Source organism: Budorcas taxicolor, chromosome 3 (genome assembly GCF_023091745.1).
Source record: "Budorcas taxicolor isolate Tak-1 chromosome 3, Takin1.1, whole genome shotgun sequence".
NCBI classification, from domain to species: domain Eukaryota; kingdom Metazoa; phylum Chordata; class Mammalia; order Artiodactyla; family Bovidae; genus Budorcas; species Budorcas taxicolor.
The window spans coordinates 29,964,685-29,980,795 of record NC_068912.1 but is presented as its reverse complement, the minus strand read 5'-3'; the positions used below and the strand labels follow the sequence as shown (position 1 = coordinate 29,980,795).

The 16,111-nt window shown below is 36.4% G+C and overlaps 1 protein-coding gene across 1 annotated transcript in view; it reads right to left on the bottom strand.

The window, feature by feature from the left end:
- Positions 1 to 16,111, bottom strand: part of PTPN22 (protein tyrosine phosphatase non-receptor type 22) — a 57,301-nt gene that overhangs the window by 2,788 nt on the left and 38,402 nt on the right. The window contains exons 12-19 of the mRNA XM_052637955.1: positions 14,847 to 14,923; positions 13,883 to 14,700; positions 11,353 to 11,436; positions 11,087 to 11,196; positions 9,654 to 9,681; positions 5,048 to 5,131; positions 4,689 to 4,801; positions 3,115 to 3,145 (exon numbers count right to left, since the gene is read on the bottom strand). Coding sequence (XP_052493915.1) covers positions 3,115 to 3,145; positions 4,689 to 4,801; positions 5,048 to 5,131; positions 9,654 to 9,681; positions 11,087 to 11,196; positions 11,353 to 11,436; positions 13,883 to 14,700; positions 14,847 to 14,923 — 1,345 coding nt within the window. The remainder of the gene's footprint in view (positions 1 to 3,114; positions 3,146 to 4,688; positions 4,802 to 5,047; positions 5,132 to 9,653; positions 9,682 to 11,086; positions 11,197 to 11,352; positions 11,437 to 13,882; positions 14,701 to 14,846; positions 14,924 to 16,111) is intronic.

Here is a 16,111-nt window from a genome sequence, read left to right as displayed (position 1 = left end):
ATCCTCTACTCTGGAATATCTTTATTCACTTTCCAACCAACATTTTTCCTATTATGGATGTTTATAGTTAGGTCCAGAATCTTACAAAAAGCACTGTTATGTTGCTTTGTTTTGCTATTTTAGCTCCATATAGGCAAGTTTAAAAATACATTTCTCTTCCTATCACCTTAATATATTCATATATCAATACCTACACAATTCTGAAAACAATCCAATGAAAACATGGTTCATATTTTGCACAAGTACTGTCTTATCACCAAAAACAAGATAATTTCAGGCTTGTATGAACTTTCTAGGAAACAGTACATAATTGGGGAGAAATCGCTAAATATAGACCTTTATTTGTTCTCATCATTATCAGAATATAGTGTGAGGACTGCGTATATGTTTTTATACACAAAAAATTCTAGAAAGCCCTCACACTTCCTGGAGCTACATCAGTATGAATCACTAGAGTTATATCATGAATTTCAGTCAGATTCAAGTAAACTATTTATTGAACACCTACTAGTGCTAAGAATTAGGCTAGCCACTGATGATAGAGGCATGGATAACAAGTGGGCAAAGGTGAGAAAGTTCAGGAGATAGCTATCATCCCTGTATTGCACATGAGCTGAGTTGTATACATCCTTCAGAAAGAAAACAATCGTCCCAAAAGGGAAAACTGGCGTTTTATAACTGGAGACAAAAATTTTGCATATATATAGTGAACTACTATTTTGCTTATAGCTAGTCATGGATACTTTTATGCTTCCTGCCCAGCATTAATTCCTTCTTCTGATAATTGAATTTTACTTTAAGAAGTCACCGCTTTCCAGTGTTCACCTCCCATATCTCTTGTGGCGCTGATCTACCCATAGATCAAAGAGCTGCTTTATGACCAGGGCTGTCAGTTGGTACTTTGCCATGGTCACCAGTTGTTTGGATCTGACCTCATTCTCTATTGGTCAGCGTCCATGGGTAACAATTGTTAAATATTAGGCATGACACTATCCTCTTAATCCAAGCATTAAGTATACTGGCGATAACTGGTTTAGGTTTAGCCAAGACAAGCAGGCCTAACAACACTAGTCATCCATCAAGCTGTGGCTTGAGCAACCAGGAAGGAGCTCATTTTTTTCATTATAAACCTGAAATCACATGGTAAAAGCCTGCCTGAGTATTCTAACAGACAGAAACAAAGTTGGGAGATATGGAATAAGAGATTAGGCCCTAACTATATCATTTGAACTCTTGGTCATAAGTCAATAAATTCCTCTTTTCTGCTTAAACTAGCTCAAGTTGGGTTTTCTGTTGCTTGTAAGTAAAGGATTTCTCAGCAACTAAAGTTTCCCACCAAAAGTAGCATTGGATGTCATAGCTGACATCTTCAACTCTTGTCACCAGCAGCCATAGATCTTTTCAAAAAACAGATTTTGTAACATATCTGTCTAAAACTCTTCTGTGACTTCCTTTTGGGTCATTAACATGACCTATAAGGGTTTATTTTCTGCTTTTTTTAAGAGAAAGAAAATGATGTTTCATGAAAGTGAGGTCACTCAGTCATGTCCAACTCTCTGCAACCCTGTGGATTGTAGCCTACCAGGCTTCTCTGTCCATGGGATTTTCCAGGCAAGAGTACTGGAGTGGATTGCCATTTCCTTCTCCAGGGGATATTCCTGACCCAGGGATTGAACCCAGGTCTCCCGCATTGTAGAAAACAATGTTTCGTAAGCTAAGCTAATCAAATCAATCTTTGGCTAACTATTCAATTTACGCATGTTTTTGCTTTTTGCCATTTTATTTCTTAGGTTTTCTACTATAATTTGCTCTTGAAATGTTTGAGTTCTCTTTTGACTGACTTCAGAAGAAAGACTCTGTTTTCCAATCATGCTTTCCTGAATTTGCCTGCAATGCAGGAGATCCAGGTTTGATCCCTGGGGCAGGAAGCTCTACTGGAGAAGGGAACCCACTCTTGCCTAGAGAATCCCATGGACAGAGGAGCCAGGCTACAGTCCATGAGACTGAAAAGAGTTGGACACGACTAAGCAACTAACACTTTCAGACTATAATTTCCTCTTGAAATGTTTAAATTCTCTTTTCACTGACTTTAGAGGAAAGAGTATATTTTCCAATCATGCTTTATTATAGGTAGGAAATTAGTTCACTTCAGAGATCAAGTGTGGTAGCAATAAAAGCAGACTAGCACAAGCTTATGCGCAGGGAGATAGAGTGAAAACTCAGAAGAAAAGAGTAATATTCAGCTATAAACCTTCTTACTTAGCTAACACCTTATATCCAAGTTTTCTCAGTGCTCTTTGTCCCTCCCCACAATACCAGTATAGCTGTTCAATCCTTGATGATTAACCCAGTGGATCAAGTTTGTAAAAAATATACCACCATATACTTTGTAGTTATAAATAGGATTTTGAAGATAACCAGTTTCCCATAGTTTCAGGAGTCAGGGTTTTGTTTTCATTACAATATAGGAAAAACAGTAAGCAACAGACTTTTATTGCTAATAATATTTGGTAAAAATGGAAATGTGTCAATACTTTGCTTATTTCATTAAATCAACACATTTGTTTCACAATATGCTTTGCTGTGACTACTTTCAAAGAAAATACATCTGAGGTTAGACTGCTGGGAGTTTTAAATAACACAGTAATGACAGCATTTTAGGATGTGTAGAAAGTGCCAAACATCATACTGTTATTCCTGTGAATCACACAGAAACTTTTCCCTCCCCTTACTCCCTACCCAGTATTTTAGCATTGTGGAGCCTAACAACAGGGCAAGGCCTGGAGGTGACTATTCTGATATATAGGCCCTTAGCAAGGTTCTGTTTAGGAATAATACTGTTAATTATTTTCCCAGTGGTTATATAAGGAAAAATTACATATACTGAAAGTGGTATGTGAAGTGAAAGAAAGTGAAGTCGCTCAGTCATGTCCGACTCTTTGCAACCCCATGGACTGTAGCCTACCAGTCTCCTCAGTCCATGGAATTTTCCAGGCAAGAATACTGGAGTGGGTGCCATTTCATTCTCCAGGGGATCTTCCCCACCCAGGGATTGAACCTGGGTCTCCCGCATTGCAGAAAGTGGTATATATATTCTAAAAATAAGTAACTTACTCTTTTTCACGTTTCGTAAAATTTTCAAACTCTACAAAAATGAAGAAAAGGAAAAGGTTAGTTTTTTCCTTGTGAAATCCAAACACTTTAATCAACTAGAAATATAGACTTCAGTCAAGAGGATTAATTTCTTTAAAAATGGATATCAAAATACGCAAAATTATTTTTCTATCATGCCATTTTTAACTCAGTGCCAAGTCTCTACTTGTCTTATCTTGCTGTTTAGAAGTAATACTATTATTCTGTCATGAAAAAAGATGGAGTTTCTACTTTTGTTCTTTATTTTTTAATCTGTTTTATGTACTGAGTTATTGATTTATGTGGCTGCGCTGGGTCTTCATTTGCTGCGTGACAGCTGCCTCTAGTCGTGGTGCATGGGCTTCTCCCTGCGGGGGCTTCTCTTGTTCGGAAGCATGGGCTCTAGGCACACAGACTCAGTAGCTGCAGCTCATGGGCTCTAGAGTGCCGGCGCAGTAGCTGTGGTAGGAACACAGGCTTAACTGCGCCTCAGCATATGGAATCTTCCCAGACCAGGGATGGAACCCGGGTCCCCTGCAGGTCTTAACCTCCATGTCTTAACCACTGGACCAGCTGGGAAGTCCCTACTTCCCTTCTTTATTAAGTGACCATTCCAGGACCCACAGTGGCTTCTGAAGATAGCTGTGATACACTGCCATTCCCATTCTAGTCCAAAAAATTTGCCAGTCATATTCTGTACTCGATTTACTAAGATTCTCTTCATGCTGTTAACCATGCTACTTCCTTCTCCCTCCTTTAAGCAAACCCATATCTTCTGCCTCCTTGATGGTGGAGTCTCTAACTTACCTCTTCTAAAAATCTACCCAGATCTCTCCTTTTCTTCACATTTCCTCAGGGTGTATGTTTTTCACTCTGTCCCACAGTATATTATTTTTTTGATAATTTTCATTTTATTTCTCATATAGGTATTATATTCTAATAATTGACTGTACTCTTTTCAAGGACATTTAGATGTCCTTTATGGCATTTCTATTTTTCTAACACTTAACAGAGATGTAATCTTCTATATAATAGATATTTTTAAATTCCTTTTTGAAAAATTTTATTTAGATTTTTAAATATAGATTATTTGTAATTTAGAATATCCTAGTGAAAATGCTCTCATCTTTGTTCTCCATCTTTTTCTTCTGCTCTGTTGGTGTATGTTTCTTTTCATAAACCAGTATCACGCCATTTTAATTATTTGGGCTTTATAATATTTTAATATACCTGATAAGACTACCCTTCTTTCACTGCTTTTTTTCTTCTTTTTTGCTGTTTCCTGACTATTCTTGTTCTTTCCCTGCACATATAAACTTTGGAATCAGTTTTGTCTAGTTTCAGGGGGAAAGAAGTTGATAGTTTTGGGGGGCATGCTCTAAGTTGTTTTTTTTTTTAATTTTTGGTTTCCCTCTATTAATTTTGATTGCTGTGAGACTAACAATCAATATTTGTGAAGATATTTAGTCTAATTTTTTTATCTTAATGCTGGAGGATTGGAGTGACAAGGATTAGGACACCTCTGGCATAGTCCCATAAATTCCTATCTTTTTTACCTTACTCCTTGTAAAATTCTTTCCAGGAGGTTTCAGTGTCTGTTTTGAAGATGTTGAATTTTCCATGGTGTTAGGACAGCTAGAACAAGTCTCTACAGGTTGAGCCTGTATACCTAAAAAACAAAATGTTTTGTTGCATAGGTTCTTTAGACTTCAGATTACATACAGGTATATATTCAGTAATTCTTAGCTTGATTTTTCTGTACATTATTTTTGCAGTAGATTATGCATTTTTAAAATTTATTATCTTTATCTTATTTAATCATTCTTTGTACCTTTTCCATTTAGGTCCTATTTTATTGTTAACCTTTAATGGTCTTATTTTTCTATAAATTTTGAGAGAGAGTGCTGTCACTTACAATCTTCATCAGCAAGAAGGAAGGACTCTAAGGTTCTCTCTGGCAGTGGAGGTGGTGGGGAAGAAGAACGATCTTGTTGTAGATCTATGAAAAAAAGAGTATACAAAAAAAAAAAAACTATCAATTGAAAGTCCTAAGTTAAGCTCATTTTTTGAGACAAATGTATGATATTGCTTATTTGTGGAATCAAAAACAAAATGGTACAAATGAACTTATTCACAAAATAGAAATAGAGTCACAGATGTAGAGAACAAATTTATGATCACTAAAGGGGAAGAGGGAAGGGATAAATTGGGAGATTTGGACATATATATATACACTAAAATAAAATCGATAACTAATAGGAACCTACTGTGTAGCACAAGGAAATCTACCCAGTACTCTATAATGGCCAATATGGGAAAAGAATCTAAAAAAGAGTGGATGTATGTATATGTATAACTGATTCACTTTGGTGTATAACTGGCTGACTTTGCTGTACACCTGAAACTAACAACACTGTAAATCAACTAAGCTCCAATAAAAAGTATTTTTAAAAATCCCTTTTTGGTTTTATATTGTTTTTCCAATTTTTCAATATTAACCTGTAACACCCAAATAAAAAATTATCTGAACAATGACTGGAGCCTCAAAATTTTTGTTATTGTAGCTCTTTAGTCAGTGAACCTATGCTTTATCACAAATTTAATAGCTAACTTATAAAAGTACTCTTCCAAAGAATTTGAACCTGACTTTAATCAAGCTTCTAGTCTTACTGTAATTTTGCAGGGAATCCTAGAGATAGAGGAATGTGTTAAATAAAACCATGAGGATACAAACAGCCAAATTTGGAATATTAACAGTCTTAAGGACATTCCCTTCAACAAATAAATGGCAAGAGAGAACATAAAAAAAGAACTGTTACCAACTTTAAAAGGCTTAACACACATATAAAACAAATGCGAGATGTAGACTTTGAATCCAGCTTCAGATAAATCAACTGTAAAACATTGTTTAGAAAAAAAAAAAGACATGCTTGAGACAGTTCAAGAAAATGAACAAAGTCTGGATATTAGATAATATTAAGCAATTATTAATTTTATTAGTGTAATTAATGCTATTATGGTAGGTTTAAATGTATGTTTTAATATTTCTGTGATTTGATTGTTGTTGTTTAGTTGCTAAGTTATGTCCGACTCTTTGGGACCCATGGACTGTAGCCCACCAGGCTCCTCTGTGGAATTTCCCAGGCAAGAGTACTAGAGTGGGTTGCTCTTTCCTTCTCCAGAGGCTCTTCCTGACCCAAGAATTAAACCTGTGACTCCTGCATTACAGACAGATTCTTTACCACTCAGCCACCTGAAAGCCCATTTCCGTGATAAAGAATTTTAAATAATGGAGCTGTTTTCTCACAACATAAGTCCTAAAGATACAAATGGTGTTCTATTGATGTATGCTCCTCATTGTACAGCACTCAGTTCAGTTCAGGTCAGTAGCTCAGTCGTGTCCGACTCTTTGCGACCCCATGAATCGCAGCACTCCAGGCCTCCCTGTCCATCACCATCTCCTGGAGTTCACTCAGACTCACGTCCATCGAGCCCATGATGCCATCCAGCCATCTCATCCTCTGTCGTCCCTTTCTCCTCCTGCCCCCAATCCCTCCCAGCATCAGAGTTTTCCAATGAGTCAACTCTTTCCATGAGGTGGCCAAAGTACTGGAGTTTCAGCTTTAGCATCATTCCTTCCACAGAAATCCCAGCGTTGATCTCCTTCAGAATGGACTATTTGGATCTCCTTGCAGTCCAAGGGACTCTCAAGAGTCTTCTCCAACACCACAGTTCAAAAGCATCAATTCTATAGCGCTCAGCCTTCTTCACAGTCCAACTCTCACATCCATACATGACCACTGGGAAAACCATAGCCTTGACTAGATGGACCTTAGTCGGCAAAGTAATGTCTCTGCTTTTGAACATGCTATCTAGGTTGGTCATAACTTTTCTTCCAAGGAGTAAGTGTCTTTTAATTTCATGGCTGCAGTCACCATCTGCAGTGATTTGGGAGCCCAAAAAAACAAAAAGTCTGACACTGTTTCCACTGTTTCCCCATCTATTTCCCATGAAGTGATGGGACCGGATGCCATGATCTTCATTTTCTGAATGTTGAGCTTTAAGCCAACTTTTTCGCTCTCCTCTTTCACTTTCATCAAGAGGCTTTTTAGCTCCTCTTCACTTTCTGCCATAAGGGTGGTGTCATCTGCATATCTGAGGTTATTGATATTTCTCCCGGCAATCTTGATTCCAGCTTGTGCTTCTTCCAGTCCAGCGTTTCTCATGATGTACTCTGCATAGAAGTTAAATAAGCAGGGTGACAATATACAGCCTTGACGTACTCCTTTGTATAGCACTAAGTACAATTATATACTTTATTAATGTCTTTTGAAAATGAATACATTGTTAAGTGCTAGAGTTTTATCTGTCTTTTGGTCATTGGGTTTTTTAGGTCTCAAGACTTATCTATAAAGCAAGTTCTCTTGTTTATTGCTTGTTTCCTGGGTAATATGCAAAAATTAAATATCAATGCAGCACTTCCATCAAATATAATCACTGGCAAATAGTAGGCATTTAATAAATATTTGATAACTACTCTAAAGTAGCTTATCACCTTCCAGTTTGATTTTAGGAAGTATTTTTTTATTCAAATGACAATATTTAATTCTTTAACAATGGAGTATTTAGTTGCTAAGTTGTGTCTGACTCTTTTGTGATCCCATGGACAGTAGCCCACCAGGATCCTCTGTCCATGGGATTTTTCTGGCAAGAATCATGGAGTGGGTTTGATTTTAGGAAGTATTATGAGAACTATAACTTTCAGATAACAATATCCTGCCAAATACCTTTCCAAAATACCATTTTCACCTTAATGCTCCCCTGATAACCTATAGTGCTTATTACTTATTAAATCTAAATTTTCTGCCAAATTTTGTGTGTGATAAAATACACATAACAATATTTGTCATTAATGACATTTAGTACACTCACATTGATGTCCGAATATCACCGCAGTCTGGTGACAAAATTTTAATCTTCCTGAAAACAAACTACACACCCATTTAGTAATCACTTCCCATTACCCCCAGATTAGATGGGCAACCACAAACCTGCTTTCTCTATATATAGATTTGTTCTGGGTATTTCATCTGCATATCCTTTAAGTCCTTCAGAACTTTCCCACATTATCTATCCAAATTTATTTTCCTTATTTCCCTAAAACAGAACCTCTGTTGCAATTAAGTTAACGTACTTACAGTTTCCTTACAGTTTATGATCTGTACCCATCATGCTTATTTTTACCTTTGAGTCACTGTTACTCTGATCCCTACGCCTAGAATTCACTCTTTTTTCTTCTATCAATAATTTTCAATTTCTTTTCTCTACTCAATGAAACCTTCCCTAACCACTCCAATGATGCCTTTTGTTTTTCCAGACCCCTGGTGATTAGAATCAATGCCATATAGATTATAACTTAATAGGTGCAATGAGTATTAATTTTGTCTACCCAATTTGAGTACATATATAATCATTAAGCAGCCCACTCCAGTCTTCTTGCCTGAAGAATCCCATGGACAGAGGAGCCTGGTGGACTACAGTCCTTGGGGTCACAAGAGTCGGTCTCAACTGAGCGACTAACACTGTAATCATTAGCAAGTGCTCTTTCTTATATATCCTGCCTATTCTAACATTGGATAAGGCACACAGAACTTAAAATGTTCACTTAATAATTACCTAATAATTATAATAAGTTACATTTAATGAGGGGATTCCCTGGTAACATTTAATGAGAACTTATTTGATAACCACTGTGCTAAAAGCTTTATATTTATATTATCTCACTAAATCCTCACAAAAATCCTCTTAGAAGGGAAGTTCTATTCTCATTTTATCAATGAGAAAAATCACAGTTCATAGAGTCGCAAAGAGTTGGACATCACTTAGCAACTGAACAACAGTGATATATAACTTAAACAAGGTCATAGATTTTGATAACTATTGGTAGGCTGGGGATTTTGAATGAAAGTCTACCTGACTCTGAAGCCCATGCTTTTTAACGTCTATGTTATACTACTTATTTATGTATTTGAATAATATGTTAATATGAATAAATATGTTAAGGGTAACTACTACCTGTCATAATATATGTAAAATACCTATCAGTGTTCAATAACTGTTGGCTGTTGGTGGTGGTGTTCATTGCATAAAACAAGTAAGAAAGTACTGGAGAAGCAACAGCAAGTTAAAAACCTAAGTGGTCAGAAATAGTTTTTCAGAATGACAATGTTAACAATGATAAAACCAGTAAAATGGAACTGCTGCAAAGTTTTAAGAAGTTGTATCCGAAATAGTTGGGTTGTGTATCAAGGAGAATTCTAAAATCCTGTTTTCCTCTTACCCTTCACAAAACAAAACTACTAGCCTAGGAAAACCAGAAGTAAATCAATGAGTAGTGGAAGCTATTATGGAAACCATGCCATCTCCTGAGGTGAATTACTCTAAACTTAATGAGCCATTCTTGGCAGTACAAATTCTTACGGCTAAATGTCACCTAAAGCCAAGGAAAATAAATGTTTTACCTGATTTTGGACTCTCGGGTTTTACACTCTGGAAGAAAAAAAAAATGAAAGAACAACATGTACACAAATCTATAAACTCTAGGCAATAAATAGCATTTAAAAAAAATTATATTTCATATACCAATAGAATTATGTTTTCCCTATTTTTCCTAGTTTATAAATATGCTGAATGAATTGTGAAAATCATCTATTCTTCCAGTGATTTTTTTATATGTCATGAATATTGATTCTAAGTTGATCCTTTCTATACTTATTTGCTCCTACTGAGAACATTTCCCTGAAAATTTAAGGTTAGGTTGTTGCAATTGAAATGACTTCATGATGCTGGAATAGAGGAATTGTTCTTTGCCCTAGGACTTGTTAAGATAAAGACCATTAGCAGTAACAGTAATAGTTGCTGCTGCTGCTAAGTCGTTTCAATCGTGTCCAACTCTGTGTGACCCCATAGACGGCAGCCCACCAGGCTCCCCCGTCCCTGGGATTCTCCAGGTAAGAACACTGCAGTGGGTTGCCATTTCCTTCTCCGGTGCATGAAAGTGAAAAGTGAAAGTGAAGTCGCTGAGTCGTGTCCGACTCTTCTCGACCCCGTGGACTGCAGCCCACCAGGCTCCTCCATCCATGGGATTTTCCAGGCAAGAGTACTGGAGTGGGGTGCCATCGCCTTCTCCAAACAGTAACAGTTACTAGTACATTAAAAGTGTAATTTAAAAGGTGGAGAATATTTTTACCACCACTGCAACTGTAGACATGTTTAAATGTTTTAGATAATTACTCTTCTGATCTCTGAAAGGTTAAGATAGTTGGTTCCTCATAGAATTGTACACAAATGCATAACAGATTGTTGAAAGTGTAGGTTTTTCTTCTAGAGGCAGAGAACATAATTCCAGAAGGTTTATATTAAATAATATAGACATCTGTTATTTTTCAAAAACTGCTCTCTATAATATGGTATCAGAGCTAACAAGAAACTGCCTACCAGAGGACTACTATGAACAAGCAATCTACTTATGAAACAATTATTTTTGCCTTGATTGTGCTTTATGAATAAGGTCAAATGTTTACTCTTTCACTAAATCTTCCTTGATCACTTCCAACCTGAAGGGATCTCTCACTCTTTCAAAGCTTAAGAGCTTTCATATGGCATTGATTATATTTGTCTTGTTATTATAATAAATACAGACAAAAATAGACTTTGTATACACATGCCATATCTTTACTGCTAAACTTCAAATTTCTTAAAGACAATAACTGTATATTATACATATCTTTTTATTCCCTACATTCTCTACCACATTGTTTTATAAAAAGTATTTGCTCAACATTTACTAAGTGATAGATGTTAAAAATATATAAAGAATAGACCACAGTCTGTTGAATCTTAGTGAGTAGAGTCAGAAAAAATAGTTATTGACCTTGCTTGGTCTAAGTCTTACCAAATCATCAGATTTCTTTGATTCAGATGTTCCACTACATTCTAGTGATGTTCCAATTTTTACCTTCACCGGTGAAGATGAAGATTTGGGAACACCCTGTGGGAGTTCTCCTGTAACATAAATAAATAAATATGATTCAATTCTTAGGAGTATTGTAATTTTAAAGGGCAAGTGTTACTCAGCAATGGCACCCAGAATACTGAAAGGACCTGAGAAATAATCTAGTTAATCCACACTTTACTTTACACTTACTGAACTGCACTCACCGGCTTCCTCTACTACAATAAAAGATTCAGGTGTCCGTTCAGGAAGTGGAGGAGGGATTTCATCATCTATCCGTGGAGAAGTTGCTATCAAAAATATAATGACAATTTTTAATTAGAAAAATTCAAAGATTTTTAAAAGATATTTAAGCTGGTATCTGTTCACTCAAAAATCCAAAGAAAATTCTTATATTCTAATCTTGATACAAATTATGTCAAACATCACTAAGATATATAAGCTGGTATCTGTTCACTCATGGGAAAAGCAACATAAATTCTCTCATCCTAAGTTGTAAACCCAGGGGGTTTTTTTATTCTTCAAAATTTACTTCTTTTAAAAGCCCAAGGATATTTTAATTAAGTTGCTGAGTATCAGTTAACATAATTAAAATTTTAATATTAATTTAGGAAGCTTTGAATTGTTTTCTGCATAACTTTTGCCCTTTGTTTTACATAGAATATACAATACAGCATCATGAAGCGCCTTAACATGCCAGATTCAATTACAGAGGAGGTAAAATCGTAAAGACTTTAGTATTTCTTCTTTTTTATAGAATTAAGAACATTGACATTTACCTTTTTACAAAACAATGGTATAACAAGGTTTTCTGTTAATATATGTCTATAGATGTATTCAGAATTTTTATAGAATCTGCTGTTACAAGAAATTGCCACCAGATGGCACACATGTCAATGTTGCTACACTCCTTGAAAAAGATTTGGTTTCCAAAGTTGGCACTCAGACAAGTTTAAGGTATTGTGGATATCTAGAAAAATAAAATTTCTTTAAATCATAAAAATATCAAAGTATATAACCTTTCCTTCTAATCAAAGAAGGAACTAGATACAGATGAAATATTTTTATAACAAAGCTATGCATCTGTGTATCTTTTGAGGAACTCTGTACAGTAAATGTCATGGGTGGGTGCTCTGTCGCTCAGTCATGTCCTACTCTTTGTGACCCCAGGGACTGTAGCCTGCCCGGCTCCTCTATCCATGGGATTTTTCAAGCAAGATACTGGAGCGAGTTGCTATTTCCTCCTCCAGGTGATCTTCCTGACCCAGGATTGAAACCACGTCTACTGCATTAGCTAGAGGATTCTTTACAAATGATGTCATAGAGAAAAAGTTTTCTCTATTTCCTACTTAGGTGGAATGTTCTATATAAATTTCTGATGATATACCTAAAAGAGTTAAATTTGTTGTTTTTGCTTTCCTTCATCTTCTTCCACGTCAAACTATTACAATTATCTAATAGAATATTTACTTCTACTTTCAAACCAAATGGCAACCCACTCCAGTGTCTGGAGAATCCCAGGGACGGGGGAGCCTGGTGTGCTGCCGTCTATTACAATTATCTAATAGAATATTTAGAATATTCTAAATATTCTAGAATATTTAGACCCCGTCTATGGGGTCGCACAGAGTCGGACACGACTGAAGTGACTTAGCAGCAGTGGCAGCAGCAGTAATATGAAACATTTTTTTTGCCTAAGAGCTTTCCAGGTGGTGATAGTGATAAAGAACCCACCGGCCAATGCAGGAGACAAGAGAAACAGGTTCAATCCCTGGGTTGGGAAGATCCCCTGGAGGAGGGCATGGCAACCCACTCTAGTATTCTTATCTGGAAAATCCCATGGACAGAGAAGTCTGGAGGGCTACAGTCCATAGAGTTGCGAAGAGTCAGATATGACTAAGCAACTTAGCACAGCAATTTTTGCATAATATGCAAAAATACAGAATTGTAAAGGAGATAAAGTATGAAATTAAAGATTTATATAAGATTAAAATCTCACACAGACTACTGAACACATATCCTCACCTATAAAATTATTATAAAAGGACAGAAAGTGAAAGTGTTAGTCACTCAGTCATGTCTGACTCTTTGCAACCCCATGGACTGTAGCCTGCCAGAATCCTCTGTTCTTGGAATTCTCCAGGCAAGAATACTGGAGTGAGTAGCCATTCTCTTCTCCAGGGGATCTTCCTGACTGAGGGACTGAACCGAGTTCTCCTGTATTGCAGGCAGATTCTTTACTGAACCACCAAGGAAGCCCCTATGAAAGGATAAGAGGAAATCAAATCCTTCTCTTCCAACTCCTCCAGGAAGAGAATTCAATTCTTAGCAATCTGTTCAATTTAGTATAGCCACATGGTTCTCCAACAAAAATTCTGAGTGACCATGTGGTACTGTTGATCGAATCTTTTCTGATGTTCTTTTGCAAGTTGTTTCTGCATGCTAAGGATAAACTGTGGACTTTTGATAGACACATTGAGGAATGAGGATTACTGCCTTTAGAAGCACGCCTACTGGCATAGGTCCTGTACTAGATCTGACTGCCTCTACTGTTGCTTGTTTCATGGAATTTTTCTTTCTTTCTTTCTTTCTTTTTTTTTTTTTTTTTTTTTGAGGAGGAGGAGGAAAAAGAGGCAAGCAGAGAATGAAGCATGATAAGGGGGAAGGTGAGATGAAACCAAATCTTACAGAAACAAAGTATCTAAAATGCCATATTAACTTTTAAAAATAACTTACCTACTGCTGCTGTCTCTTGGTTCAGTGGTGGGGGAAAATTGGTCAGGGTAGTCAGTGTTAAAGAATCATGTGAACTGTAATGAGGAAAGAGGGTTGTAGAGGATTTTGACAGGGAAGAACAAGGTAAAACACTTCCATCTTGCTTCTGAGGTAAATCAAAAGACATCTTAGAACGAGCACTACTTGGAGACAATGATGAAAAATAAGGATCTTCTACTAAAGACATATAAGAATGCTCATTAAAAGCACCAGAGACATGCTGCTTTGCATTAGCAGCATTGCACGTTTGATGCTTAGAGTCATGTGATGGTGAAAAATTCAGTTCTGCTGAAGAAACATGCATCACTTTTTGAGCCTGATCAACACAACAATTGTGTGGTTGAGATTCCAAATAAAAATTTCCCTTTATGTCCAACTCTTTGCTGTCTCTCTGTTGCATCAATTCAAAGGGAGTTGATTTGGTCCGCAGTATTGGCACCTTTAAATTAGAATATCTTCCTGCTGCATTTACAGGTTTAGATTTAGGATATGCTCCAAACAAAATGGAACTCAAGTCCAAACTTTGATGCTTCTGAAGAGGCTCCCCAGCTATTGGGAATACCTTTGTCTCCCATTTCATGGTTGTGTCAGCATTTTTGTTACAACCACAGTTCAGTTCCAAAAACTCTAAAGAACTGCTCTGTTTAGCAGGGTGCATGTCTAACCCTTCCTTTTCATTTATTTCAGAAGTCCTGAGGTCAAAGGAAGAAGCTTCTGCACTTTTCACCCTTATCCTTCCTTTGCTCTGTTGGTTCATCACTTTTGCTTCTTTTGTGTTGCTGAAACAGAAAGAAAGTGATGATGATACCATATTCCAAAAAGGCCTCTTCCCATATCCTCTTCTCAGCATCACAATGAGATATAAACATGAGATATTCCTCCCAGACACAATTAGACAACATTGTATGTGTAAAACTATACTTACCTTTTTGGTAAATTAGGAGAATAAGATTTTGCTTTTATGTTGGGATTTTGCTCAAAAACTGAGTCCTTTGCTTGAATCTTCAAGAGAAGTGAGAGATTGATTTTTAGTGAAGCGATGGTCATGATAGATTTTAACATTCATAAAATGTAAAAGTTATTTCTCAGAAAATATAAAGATTTAAAATAATTCATGAAAGAATCATATGAGTTTCCAAAATATTGAATGCAGCAAGAACTTGTTCACATGCTGAGATCAAAAGGATCAAAATAAAAGATTAAATAGTGTTATGGAGATTAAGAAGGATTTGCTTAGCATCATCTTTCATATGTGAAAGTTTTAAAATGTTGTTTACTTAAAATACAACTTTATTCTCAAAAACATAGTACTTTCAGAAATTTCATCATCTCAGCTTTTTATGTTATGTCCTCATGCTTGCTCCATCTTTTTCTTCCTTACTGTGCTCCAGCTATACCAGTTTTCTTGCCATTCCTTAAGTATACCAAATTCATTTCCAATTCAAAGCTTTTACTATTCTTTCTGATTGAAATACCCTTGCTCAATACATTTTGCATGATTGGTTCTTTCTAAAGTGATTATTCTCTGCTTAAATGTCACCTACGTAAGGAAACCTTCCCTGACCACTCAACCTAAAATCACACTCCCACCCACCTGCGCAAACACTCTCAATCTTTATTTTCTTCATAGCAATTATCGCATTACGAAATTTGTTACTGTGACTCATGGAATCCAAGCTACCAGCAATTGTAAAAAATATCTGCCTTTGGAGCTATTTAAATTTGTTTTGTAAAACGTCAGCAGTGATAAGATTCCACTTGTAATGGGTTTAATTGTGACTCTCAAAAAGATATGTTGAAATCTAATCCCTGAAATCTGTGAATGTGACTTTATTTGGACATACGATTTTTGCAAATGTAATCTAAGATGAGATCATATTGGATTAGAGTGGGCCTTAATACAATGACTCGTGTCCTTATAAGAAGAGAAAGCACAGGGAGAATGTGGTGCGATGATGGAGACAGAGGCTGGGGTGATGTATCTGCAAGCCAGAGAACACCAAGGACTTCTGGAAACACCAGGAAACAGGGATAGGCAAAGGAGATTCTTCCCCCAGAGCTCTGAGAGACCGTGGCCTTGGTGACACCTTGGCTTTAGACTTTGACTCCAGAACTGTGAGTTTTAAGCCCCCCTTGGTTTACAGTACTTGTTACAGTAAGCCTAGTAAACTGATACAGATGATTTAATAC